The following is a 17500-nucleotide window of genomic DNA, read 5'->3' as shown; positions in this document are numbered from 1 at the left end:
GGGCATGGAATGGTGGCACAGTTTCTCTCTTTTTCTCTCTCTCTCTCCGTCTCTCTCTCTTTCTCTGTCCCTGGCTCTCTCCAGACCCACACACGTCTGTGTTGTGATTGAAACCTAATCACTATCCCTAACACAGATTAGTCCTATGATGACATCACTGATGACCCCTCTGATCACCCGTCTGAAAGTCATTGAGGACGGAGTGTGTGTGTGTGTGTGTGTGTGTGTGTGTGTGTGTGTGTGTGTGTGTGTGTGTGTGTGTGTCCTTCATCATGCTCTCTCTCTCCTTTATCATCCTCTCTCTCTATCTTTAGCATTCTCTGAGACGAGAGACACTTATTTGTTGCCGCGATAGAAGAACAGAGTGGGTGGATGACAGAGTTGGAGTTGGAGAGAGAGAGAGAGAGAGAAAGAACGAGGGATGTGGAATGAGGGAGAGAGAGAGAGAGAGAGACTTGAGAAAGATGTGTACATAATTGTTGCATTATGGATGTACTATAAAGGGGAGGCTAATAGTTCACTGTGACCTTTTCATAGAGGGGTCAAAGAAAGGTCACCATGTGGTGTCTGGATATGGAGAGAGGAGGAAAGAGAGAGGGGTTGACATACAGTATGTAGACTAAAAGAAGAGATGGGGGAGAAAAGGGGTGAACATGAGTACATGCAGACAGATAGATAGGGAAATAGAGAGAACGACAAAGAGAAATGAAGACGCGAGAGAAAGAATGAAAGAGAGAGCCAGCCAGACAGACAGACAGATGGATAGAGAAAGATAGACAGAGAGAGAGAGAGAGAGAGAGAGAGAGAATGATAGAAAGAGAAAGAAAGAGAGAGCCAGTCAGACAGACAGACATATGGATAGAGAAAGATAGACAGAGAGAGAGAGAGAGAGAGAGAGAGAATGATAGAAAGAGAAAGAAAGAGAGAGCCAGTCAGACAGACAGACAGACAGACAGACAGACAGACAGACAGACAGACAGACAGATGGATAGAGAAAGATAGAGAAAGATAGACAGAGAGAGAGAGAGAGAGAGAGAGAATGATAGAAAGAGAAAGAAAGAGAGAGCCAGTCAGACAGACAGACAGATGGATAGAGAAAGATAGACAGAGAGAGAGAGAGAGAGAGCGAGAGAGAGAATGATAGAAAGAGAAAGAAAGAGAGAGCCAGTCAGACAGACAGACAGACAGACAGATGGATAGAGAAAGATAGAGAGAGAGAGAGAGAGAGAGAGAGATAGAGAGAGAATGATAGAAAGAGAAAGAAAGAGAGAGCCAGCCAGACAGACAGACAGATGGATAGAGAAAGATAGAGAGAGAGAGAGAGAGAGAGAGAGAGAGAGAGAGAGAGAGAGAGAGAGAGAGAGATGAAGAAGAGATCCATACCTGGTTGTGGTGTTCGATGCCCATACTGATGGTATTGATGAGGATAGCGATCATAATTCCTCTATTGAAGTACTTGCTCTCCACGATCCCCAATAACTTCAACCTCGTCTCCTCCCACAGCTCCCCACACCCCCGCCTACATCCCCCAGAAACCTTAGCGGGAGCCCCGTCTTTCACTTCCTCCTTCCCGGCGTCGCATTTGCTGCCCTCCCCATCCGTCTCCTCCAAAGCTCCTTCCTCCACCTCCAAATTGGCCAGGCTGTCGGCAGGTCCCGCCCCGTCGCTGATTGACAGGGCGACGGTGCAATGAGGGCAGCCGTCGGTGGCGGGGGAGACAGTGAGTGTGATGGAGTCTCCTGGGGAGGCGTGGTCGGGCTTGGTGTGGTGGGGACAGTGGACCGCTGAAAGGGTTCAAATGGGAACATTGGAGATCAAATAAGGGAAAGAAAAAATGAGCCATTTTCAATTTGACGTCCAACAATTCTCTCTCTCTGTACTCGGGTGTTGAATGTCATAACCTTAGAAAATTAGATGGACATCACAAATTCATCTTCTAATGAATCCATTTATTGTTTCCAGTCTGTGTCCTATGAATGTCAAAACCTCCAAAAGATGCAACGATATCACATACTCCCACTCTAACCCCTTCCATCGCTCTCGCTCTCTCTCTCTCTCTCTCCCCCTCTTCACCACTCGCCCTGTCTGTGCTGCCCTCTCCTCTCCCCACCTTCTCCTCTTCCTCCTCCATTCACGTTTGTCTTCTCTCCTCCTCCTCCTCCTCTGCTTCTCCCTGCTCCTTTCAGCTCCTTGGGCCTCCCCAACAGTCGGTTACAGAGCGCCATGGACCTCCTGTGTATAGAGGCACATTCATGCCAAAACGAATTGAAACATTGAAACATTAAAGGGAAAAGCAATGCACCTGCTGAAGGCCAATGTGTTTTTGTTCAATGGTTTAATTTTTGTTTGTTTTATTTCCAAAATGAACATTTTATTTGGGTATTTTCTAGTTATTTCTACTTGACATTCTCATGTTAAGAAGCACATTACATCATATCAAATCAATTACAGAAATATAAATATTCAAATGTATTTTGGCATGAATGGGCCTCCATACTCCATACCTGCGGGCCTTGCGGAGGACGTGGCAGACCAGCTGGAAGACGGACTCATAGCAGCCTGCTGAGGGCTCAGTCATGCTGGCTAGAGTAGAGGAAGAGTGGGCCTGGGCTCTCTGCTCCTGCATCAGCTGGTGCTCCCTCTGCTTCGTCTCACTGAACTGGGTGGCGATCACCACCAGGCAGAGGTTGATCATGAAGAAAGAACCAATCTTTTGGGCAAACAGGAATATACACAGAGTTAGGGACTCCTTCATGAATAGACATGAAAATACACAGAGTTAGAGCAGGAGTAAGTGACCACAGACAGAGGTTGATCATGAAGAAATAACCAATATGTTGGGCGAGCAAAGATAAACACAGAGTTCGGGACAACCATAATGAAACACAGAGTTAGAGTAGGTGAGGACTGCTTTATTCTCTCTGAACTGAGTGGTGACCAAACAGAGGTTGATCATAACAAAATGAACTGGGGGGGTGGACAACCAAAAAGTTTAAAAACACAGTTAAACCAGGCATCTGAAAGCCATATAAACTTTGAATTCCAACACCAAGAACAGACAAATGAAGGCTGAACTATACAGGGAGTCTGTGTACATGATAGACTGGGGAAAAGGGATGTGTGATTGTTTTAGATAGGTTAAATAGCTGTGTTAGAAGAAGTGGGAACAGGACGTGTGATTGTTTTAGATAGGTTAAATAGCTGTGTTAGAAGAAGTGGGAACAGGACGTGTGATTGTTTTAGATAGGTTAAATAGCTGTGTTAGAAGAAGTGGGAACAGGACGTGTGATTGTTTTAGATAGGTTAAATAGCTGTGTTAGAAGAAGTGGGAACAGGACGTGTGATTGTTTTAGATAGGTTAAATAGCTGTGTTAGAAGAAGTGGGAACAGGACGTGTGATTGTTTTAGATAGGTCAAATAGCTGTGTTAGAAGAAGTGGGAACAGGACGTGTGATTGTTTTAGATAGGTTAAATAGCTGTGTTAGAAGAAGTGGGAACAGGACGTGTGATTGTTTTAGATAGGTTAAATAGCTGTGTTAGAAGAAGTGGGAACAGGACGTGTGATTGTTTTAGATAGGTTAAATAGCTGTGTTAGAAGAAGTGGGAACAGGACGTGTGATTGTTTTAGATAGGTTAAATAGCTGTGTTAGAAGAAGTGGGAACAGGACGTGTGATTGTTTTAGATAGGTTAAATAGCTGTGTTAGAAGAAGTGGGAACAGGACGTGTGATTGTTTTAGATAGGTTAAATAGCTGTGTTAGAAGAAGTGGGAACAGGACGTGTGATTGTTTTAGATAGGTTAAATAGCTGTGTTAGAAGAAGTGGGAACAGGACGTGTGATTGTTTTAGATAGGTTAAATAGCTGTGTTAGAAGAAGTGGGAACAGGACGTGTGATTGTTTTAGATAGGTTAAATAGCTGTGTTAGAAGAAGTGGGAACAGGACGTGTGATTGTTTTAGATAGGTTAAATAGCTGTGTTAGAAGAAGTGGGAACAGGACGTGTGATTGTTTTAGATAGGTTAAATAGCTGTGTTAGAAGAAGTGGGAACAGGACGTGTGATTGTTTTAGATAGGTTAAATAGCTGTGTTAGAAGAAGTGGGAACAGGACGTGTGATTGTTTTAGATAGGTTAAATAGCTGTGTTAGAAGAAGTGGGAACAGGACGTGTGATTGTTTTAGATAGGTTAAATAGCTGTGTTAGAAGAAGTGGGAACAGGACGTGTGATTGTTTTAGATAGGTTAAATAGATGTGTTAGAAGAAGTGGGAACAGGACGTGTGATTGTTTTAGATAGGTTAAATAGCTGTGTTAGAAGAAGTGGGAACAGGACGTGTGATTGTTTTAGATAGGTTAAATAGCTGTGTTAGAAGAAGTGGGAACAGGATGTGTGATTGTTTTAGATAGGTTAAATAGATGTGTTAGAAGAAGTGGGAACAGCACGTTTGACAAGTTGGACGACCACAGTAGGACGACTTAGGGAATACTAAATAGAAAAATCTGTTGCCATCCTGGATAAATAAAAGATGAGAAAGATGACCTTTTAATCTTAGAAAGCCTAAAGAGACATCACAGAGAAATGCTCTGTTGGAAGAGAGAGAGAGAGAGAAGGAGAAAGGACAGAGTGAGAGCGAAGGAAAAGTTCAGAGAGAGAACATAGAGAGAGAGGGGGGCAGAGAGAAGAGAGAGAGAGAAGGAGGGAACATAGAGTGAGAAAGAGAGAGAGAGGGGAGAGAGAGAGAACATAGAGAGAGAGAGAGAGAGAGAGAGAACAAATACAGTAGAGAGAAGAGAAAGAGAGAGGACAGAGAGACAGAAAAAGCACATAGATAGAGAGAAGTAGCGAGAAGAGGAAAGAGAGGCAGAGAGAGAGAGCGAGAGAGAGAGTGAGAGAGAGAGCGACAGAGTGAGTGAGAGAGAGAAAGAGGGAGAGAGAGAGACAGAGAGAGAGAGAGTGTGAGAGAGAGAGCGAGAGAGTGAGTGAGAGAGAGGAAGAGGGAGAGAGAGAGAGGAGGATCAGACAGGACTAGGAGGTTATCAGGGTTTGAATCAGTATTGATCTAAGGATGGAAGCTATAGGATTTTCTCCTCTCTGTTTCTCCTTTCATGATTGGTTTAGCTCTCTGGACCGGTCCTTGTTCAAGCACTCACACTCGTACCTCTCTCATACTCTGCTTTCTCTCTCCACACTCCCTCTTTCTCTCTCTCTCTCCCTCTTTCTTTCTCCAACCCCCTCTCTTTATGTTTTCTCTCTCTCTCTCTCTCTCTCTCTCTCTCTCTCTCTCTCTCTCTCTCTGTTCTCTCTGTTCTCTCTGCGGTTGCAATTGATCTAAACCAAAGCTTTCTGGGGCCGTGGATTCAAATAGCTAGTTTCCATGCCAATTCTGTATGCTCAGGACTGAAATGAAAGTAGGGGGACCCCACAACGATCAGAGAGAGAGGGGATGACAGATGATCAAATATTTATACAGAAGCTTCGGTAACAACAGGAGTGGAGAGTATGTGTGTAAGTGGAGGCTGTGTGTATTGTAAACACAGTACATGGGTACTTCACAGAAATAGCTCTGTAAGCCTTGGGTACGACTGTGTGTGTATGTTGGTGGGTGTGTACTGTATAGGCCTACTGTGTGTGTGTGTGTGTGTGTGTGTGTGTGTGTGTGTGTGTGTGTGTGTGTGTGTGTGTGTGTGTGTGTGTGTGTGTGTTTCTGATTTTCACAGCCATATGATTGTCCTGATCCACCTATAGTACAGATACTTGACATTGTGTTGATGATTGTTCCTTTCAGTGATTGTACCCCCCCGTCTGGCTATCTATCTACTCTGATTTACTACCCTCCCTCTCTCTTTCCCTTTCTTTCTCCCTCTCTCTTTGCCCCCCAACCCCCCCCCCTTCACTCTATACCTTTTCCGGCAGTCTGTCTCATCTGATTTCCCTCCTCTCCCCATTGGAGTGTAGGAGTGGAGACAAAGCCTTAATGGAAGGGTACTTGTCTGTCTCAGTGTGAAAACGAGAGCGTCTCATCTCCTCTGCATAATAACCTATTGAGACGGAGACGTGTTGCGCAACAGATTAGTGTGAAGATAAGAGCGTCTGCTTGTATTAACTCCGAGACTGAGACATGTCGTAAAGAGGCTGTAGGAAAGGTACAGGATGTGTGTCATTTACGTCCCTGAAAGCATCGTTCCAACTACTTGTACTCGATATGTATTAAACACCTTTCTTTGTGTGAAAGAGAGAGCATCATGTTGCATAATAAGCTATGAAAAGACTGCCATGTTGGGTAACAGTGTAAAAGGTATTGGATGCCTATAGGACAAAAGCATCTGCTGAGCATACAGGCTGTACTTATGTTGTTCACAGGAGATGTGTAAAATGCCTCCATTTATATGTAAACTGTTGAGAGTGAAAACCCCAGCAGTGTTGCAGTTCTTGACTCAAACCAGTGGGCCTGCCACCTACTACCATACCCCGTTCAAAGGCTCTTACATTGTTTTGTCTTGTCCATTCACCCTCTGAATGGCACACATACACAATCCATGTCTCAATTGTCTCAAGGCTTAAAAATCCTTCTTTAACCTGTCTCCTCCCCTTTATCTACACTGATTGAAGTGGATTTAACAAGTGACATCAAAAAGGGATCATAGCTTTCACCTGGATTCACCTGGTCAGTTTATGTCATGGAAAGAGCAGGTGTTCCTAATGTTTTGTACACTCCGTGTATACAGTATGTACACTGTTGCATGCTAGAAAGTAATCCCGAAATTCTACTTTACTGTACTGAAGACTGTTGAGTGAAGTGAATGAAGGGTTAGCAGATGCTGTATTACCATATTATAAAATGGGTTGTTTGGATCCCGGATGCTGATTGGTTGGTAGCAGAGAGTTATAGCACCACAATCCCTCATTCTCCGGGTAATGCCTGTTAGCAGTTCCATTAGATTTAGAAATGTCCATTTACTGTCCCACAGCCCAGCCAGTCAATTTGTAAACTTAATCTCCCCCGGGAAAAAAAGCATCAAGACAATATTTCCCCATGCTTCTAGCCAAGCATTTGTTTTGGTACAGTACAGCTGTGTGCCTATCAGACCTGTGCAACATGTTGCAGTTTTTTTCTCCATTGTGCCATGCACATGACGAGACTGACAGCTTCTCTGATCCAGGCCAATTTATTTATCAGCATCATTATAATGGATGTATTCAAAGAATTGGCAATAGAAACGATAGGTAAAACAAACAAAAATTCCATAGTTTGCTGTCATTTCAGCTGCTTGATGTGATTGTGTGTTAGCCTAGCTATCCTCCATAGCTATATGATTGACTTGGAGAAGTAATGTTAGCCTAGCTATCCTCCATAGCTATATGATTGACTTGGAGAAGTAACGTTAGCCTAGCTATCCTCCATAACTATATGATTGACTTGGAGAAGTAATGTTAGCCTAGCTATCCTCCATAGCTATATGATTGACTTGGAGAAGTAACGTTAGCCTAGCTATTCTCCATAACTATATTATTGAATTGGAGAAGAAACGTTAGCCTAGCTATCCTCCATAACTATATGATTGACTTGGAGAAGTAACGTTAGCCTAGCTATCCTCCATAACTATATGATTGACTTGGAGAAGTAACGTTAGCCTAGCTATCCTCCATAACTATATTATTGACTTGGAGAAGTAACGTTAGCCTAGCTATCCTCCATAACTATATGATTGACTTGGAGAAATAACGTTAGCCTAGCTATCCTCCATAACTATATTATTGACTTGGAGAAGTAACGTTAGCCTAGCTATCCTTCATAACTATATTATTGACTTGGAGAAGTAACGTTAGCCTAGCTATCCTCCATAACTATATTATTGACTTGGAGAAGTAACGTTAGCCTAGCTATCCTCCATAACTATATTATTTGCTTGACCATTAGCTGGTTGTTGCCTAATTATACATGATTTATTAAATCAATATTTATTGATGTTCGTTTTGCATATTTTGAAATGATTTATTTGATAAATATGTATTGATGTTCTTGTCTCTCGTTATCATTGAACCTCTCCTAGCTAGCTAGCTAGCTCCATGCCAATAATTTGTTTAGCGTAGCAACGTGGAATGACTAGACTGGGTTCTAAAAAAAATAATAAACGACTAGCCTGTTTAGTTAGCAACTTCAGAACCTAATAACTAACAACTAGCTTTTGCCAGAACTATATTGTTGGTTTGAAGGATGAAATGATACAAATACAATTTTTTAAATACAGTTTTGAATGAAAACCTTTTTTATGTTGGCAACTGTTCTGTTAAAGCAGTAAGGCCCTCAGCCCTTAGTCAGGAGTTATCACACAATAATCCCTGGGTTCTCATGCGTTGTACGGGTTCTCATGCGTTGTACGGGTTCTCATGCGTTGTACGGGTTCTCATGCGTTGTACGGGTTCTCATGCGTTGAGTGAAGGAAGGGTTAAGGCTCTCTTTGCATGTTAGGAAACCATTTCAATAAAAGAGACATTATGAGAGAGAAAGGAAAATGTGTACAGTCATAGTTGAGAGAGACTTTTTGACTTTTTGTCTTTCTTTACTGAAACTTTCTCATTTCATAAACCCCCCCCCCCTTAAAAATAAAACACCAAAATATATGTACTGCATACATGTACCATACTCACCTTTCCATCTACCACATGATACAAAACACCATAATATACCCTGTACTGCATACATGTACCATATTCAACTTTCCATCTACCACACGATACAAAACACCATAATATACCCTGTACTACATACATGTACCATACTCACCTTTAAATCTACCACACGATACAAAACACCATAATATACCCTGTACTGCATACATGTACCATTCTCACCTTTCCATCTACCACATGATACAAAACAACATCACAAACCAACATCACAATACCCACTCCTACAACCGTATATCCAAAACATCTTCCCCAGCTATACAGACAGCCCCCCAACACACCACATCTCCTGAAACATCTTTCCCAGCTATACAGACAGCCCCCAACACACCACATCTCCTGAAACATCTTTCCCAGCTATACAGACAGCCCCCCAACACACCATATCTCCTGAAACATCTTCCCCAGCTATACAGACAGCCCCCCAACACACCATATCTCCTGAAACATCTTCCCCAGCTATACAGACAGCCCCCCAACACACCATATCTCCTGAAACATCTTCCCCAGCTATACAGACAGCCCCCCAACACACCATATCTCCTGAAACATCTCCACACTTTTTATCATTCTATGGTACTCAAACTCAACCCTAAGACACGCAGAGACCATCCAATTTAACAATAGTAAAGGGTCTGTTATCCCCCCACCTTTGACCCTGTTCCTCCTTGTTAGCCAAATAGACAACTTCGCCTGAGCAAACAGGAAATTCAACAAAACACATTTGGCCTTCTCCTTGCTTGAATACCTGTATCCCATTATAAACACCCCAACAGTAAAGACCACCCCCAACCTCTCACACAGACATTTCAACATAAACATTAATGGAATTAACCTGGTGCATACAGAAACACATGAATCACAGTTTCACTCATGACACAGAAAGGACTCCCCTGCCCGACTCCCGGTACAACCCGTGCCAACCAGCTGTTAGTGGCCAGGACTCCATGTAGAACCCTCCACTGGAGGTCCCCTGACCTCTTTGGTACTGGGGGTTTGTAGAGCCCCCTCCATCTAAAACCCACCATACTCTCCGCCCCACATACACCCTGCCACTGATGTGCCTTCACTCCTGTTAGGCTCCTAATGTTCCTCACCTTAACACAGAGGTTGTAGAGGGCTTTACCTCCCACCCCTTCAAACTCCCCCAGGCTCAGAGTGTTAAAATCTGACAAGTCCTCCAGACCCCCTTGCCAGTCCCCGGTCTCTGCCGTCACCTGCAGTGGCGGAAACACTCCCCCTTTGGCCACTCAATCACCCCCCTTACCGGCTCAGACAGTGCCTCCTGGACCTCCTCCAGGAATCTCTCCAGCAGCGAAGAGACGTTATTCCTATTTGTTGTGCCAGGACTTCCGGGGTTTTCCACCCCTCCTCTCCCGGCAGTCGCAGGTCACCCAGCCTTAGTAAACCTGCTGCCATCAGTTGCCTCTGCAGGGTGGCCGACTGAACCGATCTCAAAGGGATATCTGGGTTGTGGAAGATCTGCTCCCCCCACAGCCCAGGCGCCACACCCCCTTCTTGTGTGGGCCTTAGCAGCTGCCAGGCCCTCAGCACTGCAGAGTAAAAGCCAGAGAGACCTGCTGTACTCAGCCTCTCCAGCTTCATGAGGAACAGCTGCTGGTCCAACCCTAAACCACCAGCTCTCCTCAGCAGCATGCATGCTGGTTCCCTCCAGCCAACATCAGTATGGTACAGCAGTCTCTGCACCGCCTTTAGCCGGAAAGCAGCCACCCTGCTCTCCAGTTCCTCCTTCGTGGACGGTCATGTACAACACTGCCGCCCTCAGCCAGTGATGGCCCAACCAGAAGAAGTCCACCAGCTTGCGTTGCAGGTCTATGAGCAGACCGGCGGGGGTGTTGAGGACAGCCAGTTTATGCCACATGGGATGCCACCAGGTTGTTGATTATCAGCACCCTCCCTCTATATGACACTTGGGACAGGAGCCACCTCCACCTGGCCAGTCTTGACACCACTGCCTGTGACAGCCCCTCCCAGTTCTTCTTGACCCACTTCTCAGAGCCCAGGTACACCCCCAACACTTTTAAGCACTTCACAACCCCACTGCAAACCCCCTGGAAGCAGAGGAGGGGCCCTATCCCCCCATGCCCCACATAACAGAGCTTTGCTCTTGCACCAGTTCACCTTAGCTGAAGAAGCTCCCTCGTACACCTTCAGACTGGTCTCTAGTGCCTGCATATCCTGCCCATCCTTGACCATCACAGAAACGTAATCTGCACATGCTGACACTGCTATGCCTGTCCAGCACACTCCCTGCAGTCTCCTGCGTAGCAGTCACAAAAAAGGCTCAATGGCTAATGTGTATAACCACAAGCAATTAGCCTACCAACCAATTTGCTCTTTTCATGAACACAACCACAGCTCTGTATCATTCTAGAAGCAGAATGTATAAAATCAGCTCCTACCTGTTCACCGACCGCGAGCAGAACCTCCTCCACCTTAACTCCATTCTCAGGAACACACCTGAATCCATGCCGTATCAACAGCATCTCCTCCGCGCTAGGCTGAGAAGCCATCGCGCACACCGCACCTTCCAAACCCCAGGAAACTTACTCTGTCCTCTTCCACCCTAACTTTGAAAAAACTGTGGACACTGCTAAAACAAATATTGCAATAACCCTGCACCATAGAAAATAAAATTGAAAGAAAAGACCAAGAAAAGTATCAAGAAAGTTAGTTAGGATGAAGCCCCTCACACCAAACACTCAAACTCCCAAAAACTCCCAGCATGCACTGCGAGAGAGAGAGAGAGAGAGAGAGAGAGAGAGAGAGAGAGAGATGATGAGAGTGATGGGTGTTTGTAGCTTGGAGCCAACGGGTGGCCAGGGGACAAACGGTAAACCAGTATAGAGGTCCAGTTGAACGTATGTGTGTGTGTGTGTGTGTGTGTGTGTGTGTGTGTGTGTGTGTGTGTGTGTGTGTGTGTGTGTGTGTGTGTGTGTGTGTGTGTGTGTGTGTGTGTGTGTGTGTGTGTGTGTGTGTGTGTGACTGACCAAAATCTACAGATGAATCACCCCCCTTTCATTCTCCAACCGTGACACCACACCAGACAGGCAGTGTGTGTGTTTGTGTTTGTGTGTGTGTCTGTGTGTGTGTGTGTGTCTGTGTGTGTGTGTGTGTGTGTGTGTGTGTGTGTGTGTGTGTGTGTGTGTGTGTGTGTGTGTGTGTGTGTGTGTGTGTGTGTGTGTGTGTGTGTGTGACTGGATGCGAGCCTAATCCCCAGGTGGTCTGAGCATCCAATAATAATCCCTTTCTATTACCGTGCTGATATCAGCTACATTTACATTTTAGTCATTTAGCATCTCTGATATGGAACGAGAGAGAGAGAAATAGAGAGAGATAGAAAGAGAGAGAGAGAGAGAGAGACAGAGAAAGAGAGAGAGAGAAAGGGAGAGAGAGAAAGGAGAAAGAGAGAGAGAGAGAGAGAGAGAGAGAGAGAGAGAGAGAGAGACAGGAGAAAGGGAGAGAGAGAGAGAGAGAGAGAGAGAGACATTGACATTGTCCTGCGGCCGATTTGTAAATGAGTTAGACGGAAATGTGTGTGTGTGTGTATGCATCTGTGCCTGCGTGTGTGTGTGTTTGGGTGTGTGTTTGGGAGCATGCCTATGTGCGTGCGTGTGTTTATGTCACGTCCTGACCAGTGAAAAGGGTAATTTTGCCATAGTAGAATGGTCAGGGCATGGCAGGGGGGTTGTTTTGTGTTGTTTTGGGGTTTGTGTGTTTCTAGGGGAATTTGTTCTAGTTTTCTATTTCTATGTTTTGTTTTCCATGTTTGGCCGAGTATGGTTTCCAATCAGAGGCAGGTGTCTTTCGTTGTCTCTGATTGGAGGCCATACTTAGGCAGCCTGTTTTTCCTTTGGGTTTTGTGGGTGGTTATTTTCCGTTTAGTTGTTGTCCCTGACGGAACTGTTGGTCGTTTGTTATTTTTGTAAAGTGTATTTCATTAAATAATTAAGAATGAGCACTATCCACGCTGCGCCTTGGTCAATTCAATACGACGCCTGTGACAGTTTGGGAGCATGCCCGTGTGTGTCTATGTGTGTTTGGGATCATGCCTGTGTGTGTGTGTGTTTGGGAGCATGCCTGTGTGTGTGTGTGTGTGTGTGTGTTTGGGTGCGTGCCTGTGTGTGTGTAATATGACTGACTTGTGATCTTGGTGTGCTGCTGCAGGGAGGGGTGTGTTGCCTAGGCAACCAAAGACTTGTTTGCTACAACACCTTGCTTGTTTCAGCAAGTAGCAACAAACTTTCATCATGTTGCTAAGAGTCCATGTTACCACAGAAACGTCCCGTCTTCAGTCAGCTGTTTGTGTGTGTGAGAGACTGACACAAACAACATCTTAGTTTTTACAGTTATTTTATTTTCATGACGCTCTTCGCCCATAACCGTCGGTTACACAGTTATACGGTAAATGTGCAAGCCCTACTCGTGTCTGCATACCTGTGTGTGTGTGTGTGTGTGTGTGTGTGTGTGTGTGTGTGTGTGTGTGTGTGTGTGTGTGTGTGTGTGTGTGTGTGTGTGTGTGTGCATTTGTGTGCATGTGTGTGTATGTTTGTGTGCATTGCATGTGTGTGTGTGCATTGCGTGTGTTTGTGTGTACTTACGATGATGAGCAGTATAAAGTAGATGAAGTTGTAGAAGGAGTGAGCATCCATGACATAGTACATGATCTCTACCCAGCCTTCCAGAGTGATCACCTGGAGAGGGACACACACACACACACACACACAAAACACGGCTCTAAGTCTCAGACATTTCACCAAGACGAAGCTCAGTTTGTCCTTCTACAGATCAGCGAGATCAGTCACCCTCCTGTTGACCTAGACTAGAGAACATCGTCTGATAACATCCGCTTCCTGATTCATTTCCCCACTAAAAGTCCCATAGAGGAGAGCTCTGTGTCTCTCTGTAATGTAATCAGATAATCAGATAGCAAGCCAATTACAGAGTGTATATCTCACCATCACCTAATCACTGCTGTCAGACACTTCACTACTGCTGGAGGACTACAAGGCATGCAGGCTGTTGTTCCAGACCAGAATACATTATTCACTTCACTACTGCTGGAGGACTACAAGGCATGCAGGCTGTTGTTCCAGACCAGCATACATTATTCACTTCACTACTGCTGGAGGACTACAAGGCATGCAGGCTGTTGTTCCAGACCAGAATACATTATTCACTTCACTACTGCTGGAGGACTACAAGGCATGCAGGCTGTTGTTCCAGACCAGCATACATTATTCACTTCATTACAGCAAGTAGATATCTTGTCATGACCTAATCACTATGGTAACCTCTACTCCTAATCACTATGGTAACCTCTACTCTATCTTGTCATGACCTAATCACTATGGTAACCTCTACTCTATCTTGTTGTGACCTAATCACTATGGTAACCTCTACTCTAACTTGTCGTGACCTAATCACTATGGTAACCTCTACTCTATCTTGTCGTGACCTAATCACTATGGTAACCTCTACTCTATCTTGTCGTGACCTAATCACTATGGTAACCTCTACTCTATCTTGTCGTGACCTAATCACTATGGTAACTTCTACTCTATCTTGTCGTGACCTAATCACTATGGTAACCTCTACTCTATCTTGTCGTGACCTAATCACTATGGTAGCCTCTACTCTATCTTGTCGTGACCTAATCACTATGGTAACCTCTACTCTATCTCGACATACGCCTGACCTATACTTCAGGGGTGGGAACCAACGTGCACTAACACACCTGATCAGACTAACTATGATCTAAAGAAAAGTGAAATCATGCATATCAGTGCTGGGCGGGAACAAATGCTTGCACACTGCAGCCCTCCAGTACAGGGATTTGATCTGGGCTCTACTTTAACCAATACAGCTCCCTGGACAGTGCAATGACATACGATATGACACATTTTAGTCACCTTTCCCCGACCTACATTGACTAACCTGTAGCCCTGCACATTGACTTGGTTCCGGTACCCCCTGTAAATAGCCTTGTTATTGTTATTTTATTTTGTAACTTTTTATAAAACATTTTCTTTACAAAATTTTTGAACTGCATTGTTGGTTAGGGGATTTTAAGTAAGCATTTCACTGTAAGGTCTGAACCTGTTGTATTCGGCGCATGTGACAAATACAATTTGATTCGATTTGATTTTTACATCAATAGAAAAAGAGAGAGAGAGAAAGCAAGCTAGGTTGGTGTAGAGAGAGACACGTTGTGGTGCATATCTAGCCACATCAGCTCACAAAGCTCAACCAATACAAATGAAGAAAAGAAAGTCCAAACCACCCAATCAAAGCCCTACCTGAAAGATGACGATCCAAGCGTAGGCGATATTGTCAAAGTTGATGGCTCCTTTATGTGGGTTGCTGTGGCCCGTGTGACAGCGTGTGTAATACTGGTTCCAGTTGATGCACAGTCCTGGCCCGCTCACTGACCCGTTAACCAGGGGTTCAGGACTCAGCCCCAAACCCTGTCTGTGTGTCACATCGTCTTTGTCCAGGCAGCAGGTGCGTCCTAGTTCTCGGCGGGCCGGGACGTCGGTGCACGCCATGATGCCGTTGTCCTGGGCAAGAGAGCAGATGAAGGGTCGCTCATCATCCTCGTCTGCCATGTAGTATGGGCGAGGCAGGGAGATGTCCTTAGAACTGAGGAGGAGAGAGGGATGGAGAGGAGGAGAGAGGGATGGAGAGGAGGAGTGACACTGTCTGTGATTTATTTAGAATTCAAGGCAACTTTAACCAGCATGGCTACCACAGCATCAACAGGACAATGACCCAACACACCTCCAGGCTGTGTAAGGGCTATTTGACCAAGAAGGAGAGTGATGGAGTGCTGCATCAGATGACCTGGCCTCCACAATCACCCGACCTCAACCCAATTGAGATGGTTTGGGATGAGCTGGACCGCAGAGTGAAGGAAAAACAGCCAACAAGTGCTCAGCATATGTGGGTACATACAGTGGGGGGAAAAAGTATTTAGTCAGCCACCAATTGTGCAAGTTCTCCCACTTAAAAAGATGAGAGAGGCCTGTAATTTTCATCATAGGTACACGTCAATTATGACAGACAAAATGAGAAAAGAAATCCAGAAAATCACATTGTAGGATTTTTAATGAATTTATTTGCAAATTATGGTGGAAAATAAGTATTTGGTCACCTACAAACAAGCAAGATTTCTGGCTCTCACAGACCTGTAACTTCTTCTTTAAGAGGCTCCTCTGTCCTCCACTCGTTACCTGTATTAATGGCACCTGTTTGAACTTGTTATCAGTATAAAAGACACCTGTCCATAACCTCAAACAGTCACACTCCAAACTCCACTATGGCCAAGACCAAAGAGCTGTCAAAGGACACCAGAAACAAAATTGTAGACCTGCACCAGGCTGGGAAGACTGAATCTGCAATAGGTAAGCAGCTTGGTTTGAAGAATTAACTGTGGGAGCAATTATTAGGAAATGGAAGACATACAAGACCACTGATAATCTCCCTCGATCTGGGGCTCCATGCAAGATCTCACCAAGTGGGGTCAAAATGATCACAAGCACGGTGAGCAAAAATCCCAGAAGCACACGGGGGGACCTAGTGAATGACCTGCAGAGAGCTGGGACCAAAGTAACAAAGCCTACCATCAGTAACACACTACGCCGCCAGGGACTCAAATCCTGCAGTGCCAGACGTGTCCCCCTGCTTAAGCCAGTACATGTCCAGGCCCGTCTGAAGTTTGCTAGAGAGCATTTGGATGATCCAGAAGAGGATTGGGAGAATGTCATATGGTCAGATGAAACCAAAATATAACTTTTTGGTAAAAACTCAACTCGTCGTGTTTGGAGGACAAAGAATGCTGAGTTGCATCCAAAGAACACCATACCTACTGTGAAGCATGGGGGTGGAAACATCATGCTTTGGGGCTGTTTTTCTGCAAAGGGACCAGGACGACTGATCCGTGTAAAGGAAAGAATGAATGGGGCCATATATCATGAGATTTTGAGTGAAAACCTCCTTCCATCAGCAAGGGCATTGAAGATGAAACGTGGCTGGGTCTTTCAGCATGACAATGATCCCAAACACACCGCCCGGGCAACGAAGGGGTGGCTTCGTAAGAAGCATTTCAAGGTCCTGGAGTGGCCTAGCCAGTCTCCAGATCTCAACCCCATAGAAAATCTTTGGAGGGAGTTGAAAGTCCGTGTTGCCCAGCGACAGCCCCAAAACATCACTGCTCTAGAGGAGATCTACATGGAGGAATGGGCCAAAATACCAGCAACAGTGTGTGAAAACCTTGTGAAGACTTACAGAAAACGTTTGACCTGTGTCATTGCCAACAAAGGGTATATAACAAAGTATTGGGGCAAAGTTTTGTTATTGACCAAATACTTATTTTCCACCATAATTTGCAAATAAATTCATTAAAAATCCTACAATGTGATTTTCTGGATTTCTTTATCTCATTTTGTCTGTCATTGTTGACGTGTACCTATGATGAAAATTATAGGCCTCTCTCATCTTTTTAAGTGGGAGAACATGCACAATTGGTGGCTGACTAAATACTTTTTCCCCCCACTGTATGTGATTTGTTTAACACTTTTTTGGTTACTACTTGATTCCATATGTGCTATTTCCTAGTTTTGTTGTCTTCACTATTATTCTACAATGTAGAAAATAGCAAAAATAAAGACAAATCCTTGAAGGTGTGTCCAAACTTTTGACTGGTACTGTAAGTCAAGCTTAGGAGTGGAGGGACAGGGAGATGACTGTAGAGCTGGAGGAGAGAGGGATAGGGGTGGGAGAGGAGGGGAGGGACA

The 17500-nt window shown here is 44.7% G+C and overlaps 1 protein-coding gene across 1 annotated transcript in view; it reads right to left on the bottom strand.

Moving 5' to 3' along the window:
• LOC106593365 (voltage-dependent T-type calcium channel subunit alpha-1I) overlaps positions 1–17500 on the bottom strand; it is a 134296-nt gene that overhangs the window by 48786 nt on the left and 68010 nt on the right. The window contains exons 7-11 of the mRNA XM_045692073.1: positions 15005–15347; positions 13307–13399; positions 2505–2710; positions 2216–2232; positions 1384–1784 (exon numbers count right to left, since the gene is read on the bottom strand). Coding sequence (XP_045548029.1) covers positions 1384–1784; positions 2216–2232; positions 2505–2710; positions 13307–13399; positions 15005–15347 — 1060 coding nt within the window. The remainder of the gene's footprint in view (positions 1–1383; positions 1785–2215; positions 2233–2504; positions 2711–13306; positions 13400–15004; positions 15348–17500) is intronic.

The sequence above is a fragment of the Salmo salar genome, chromosome ssa12, assembly GCF_905237065.1.
Source record: "Salmo salar chromosome ssa12, Ssal_v3.1, whole genome shotgun sequence".
NCBI classification, from domain to species: domain Eukaryota; kingdom Metazoa; phylum Chordata; class Actinopteri; order Salmoniformes; family Salmonidae; genus Salmo; species Salmo salar.
Note: the sequence above shows the minus strand (reverse complement) of the source record. Positions and strands in the feature narration are given on the sequence as shown.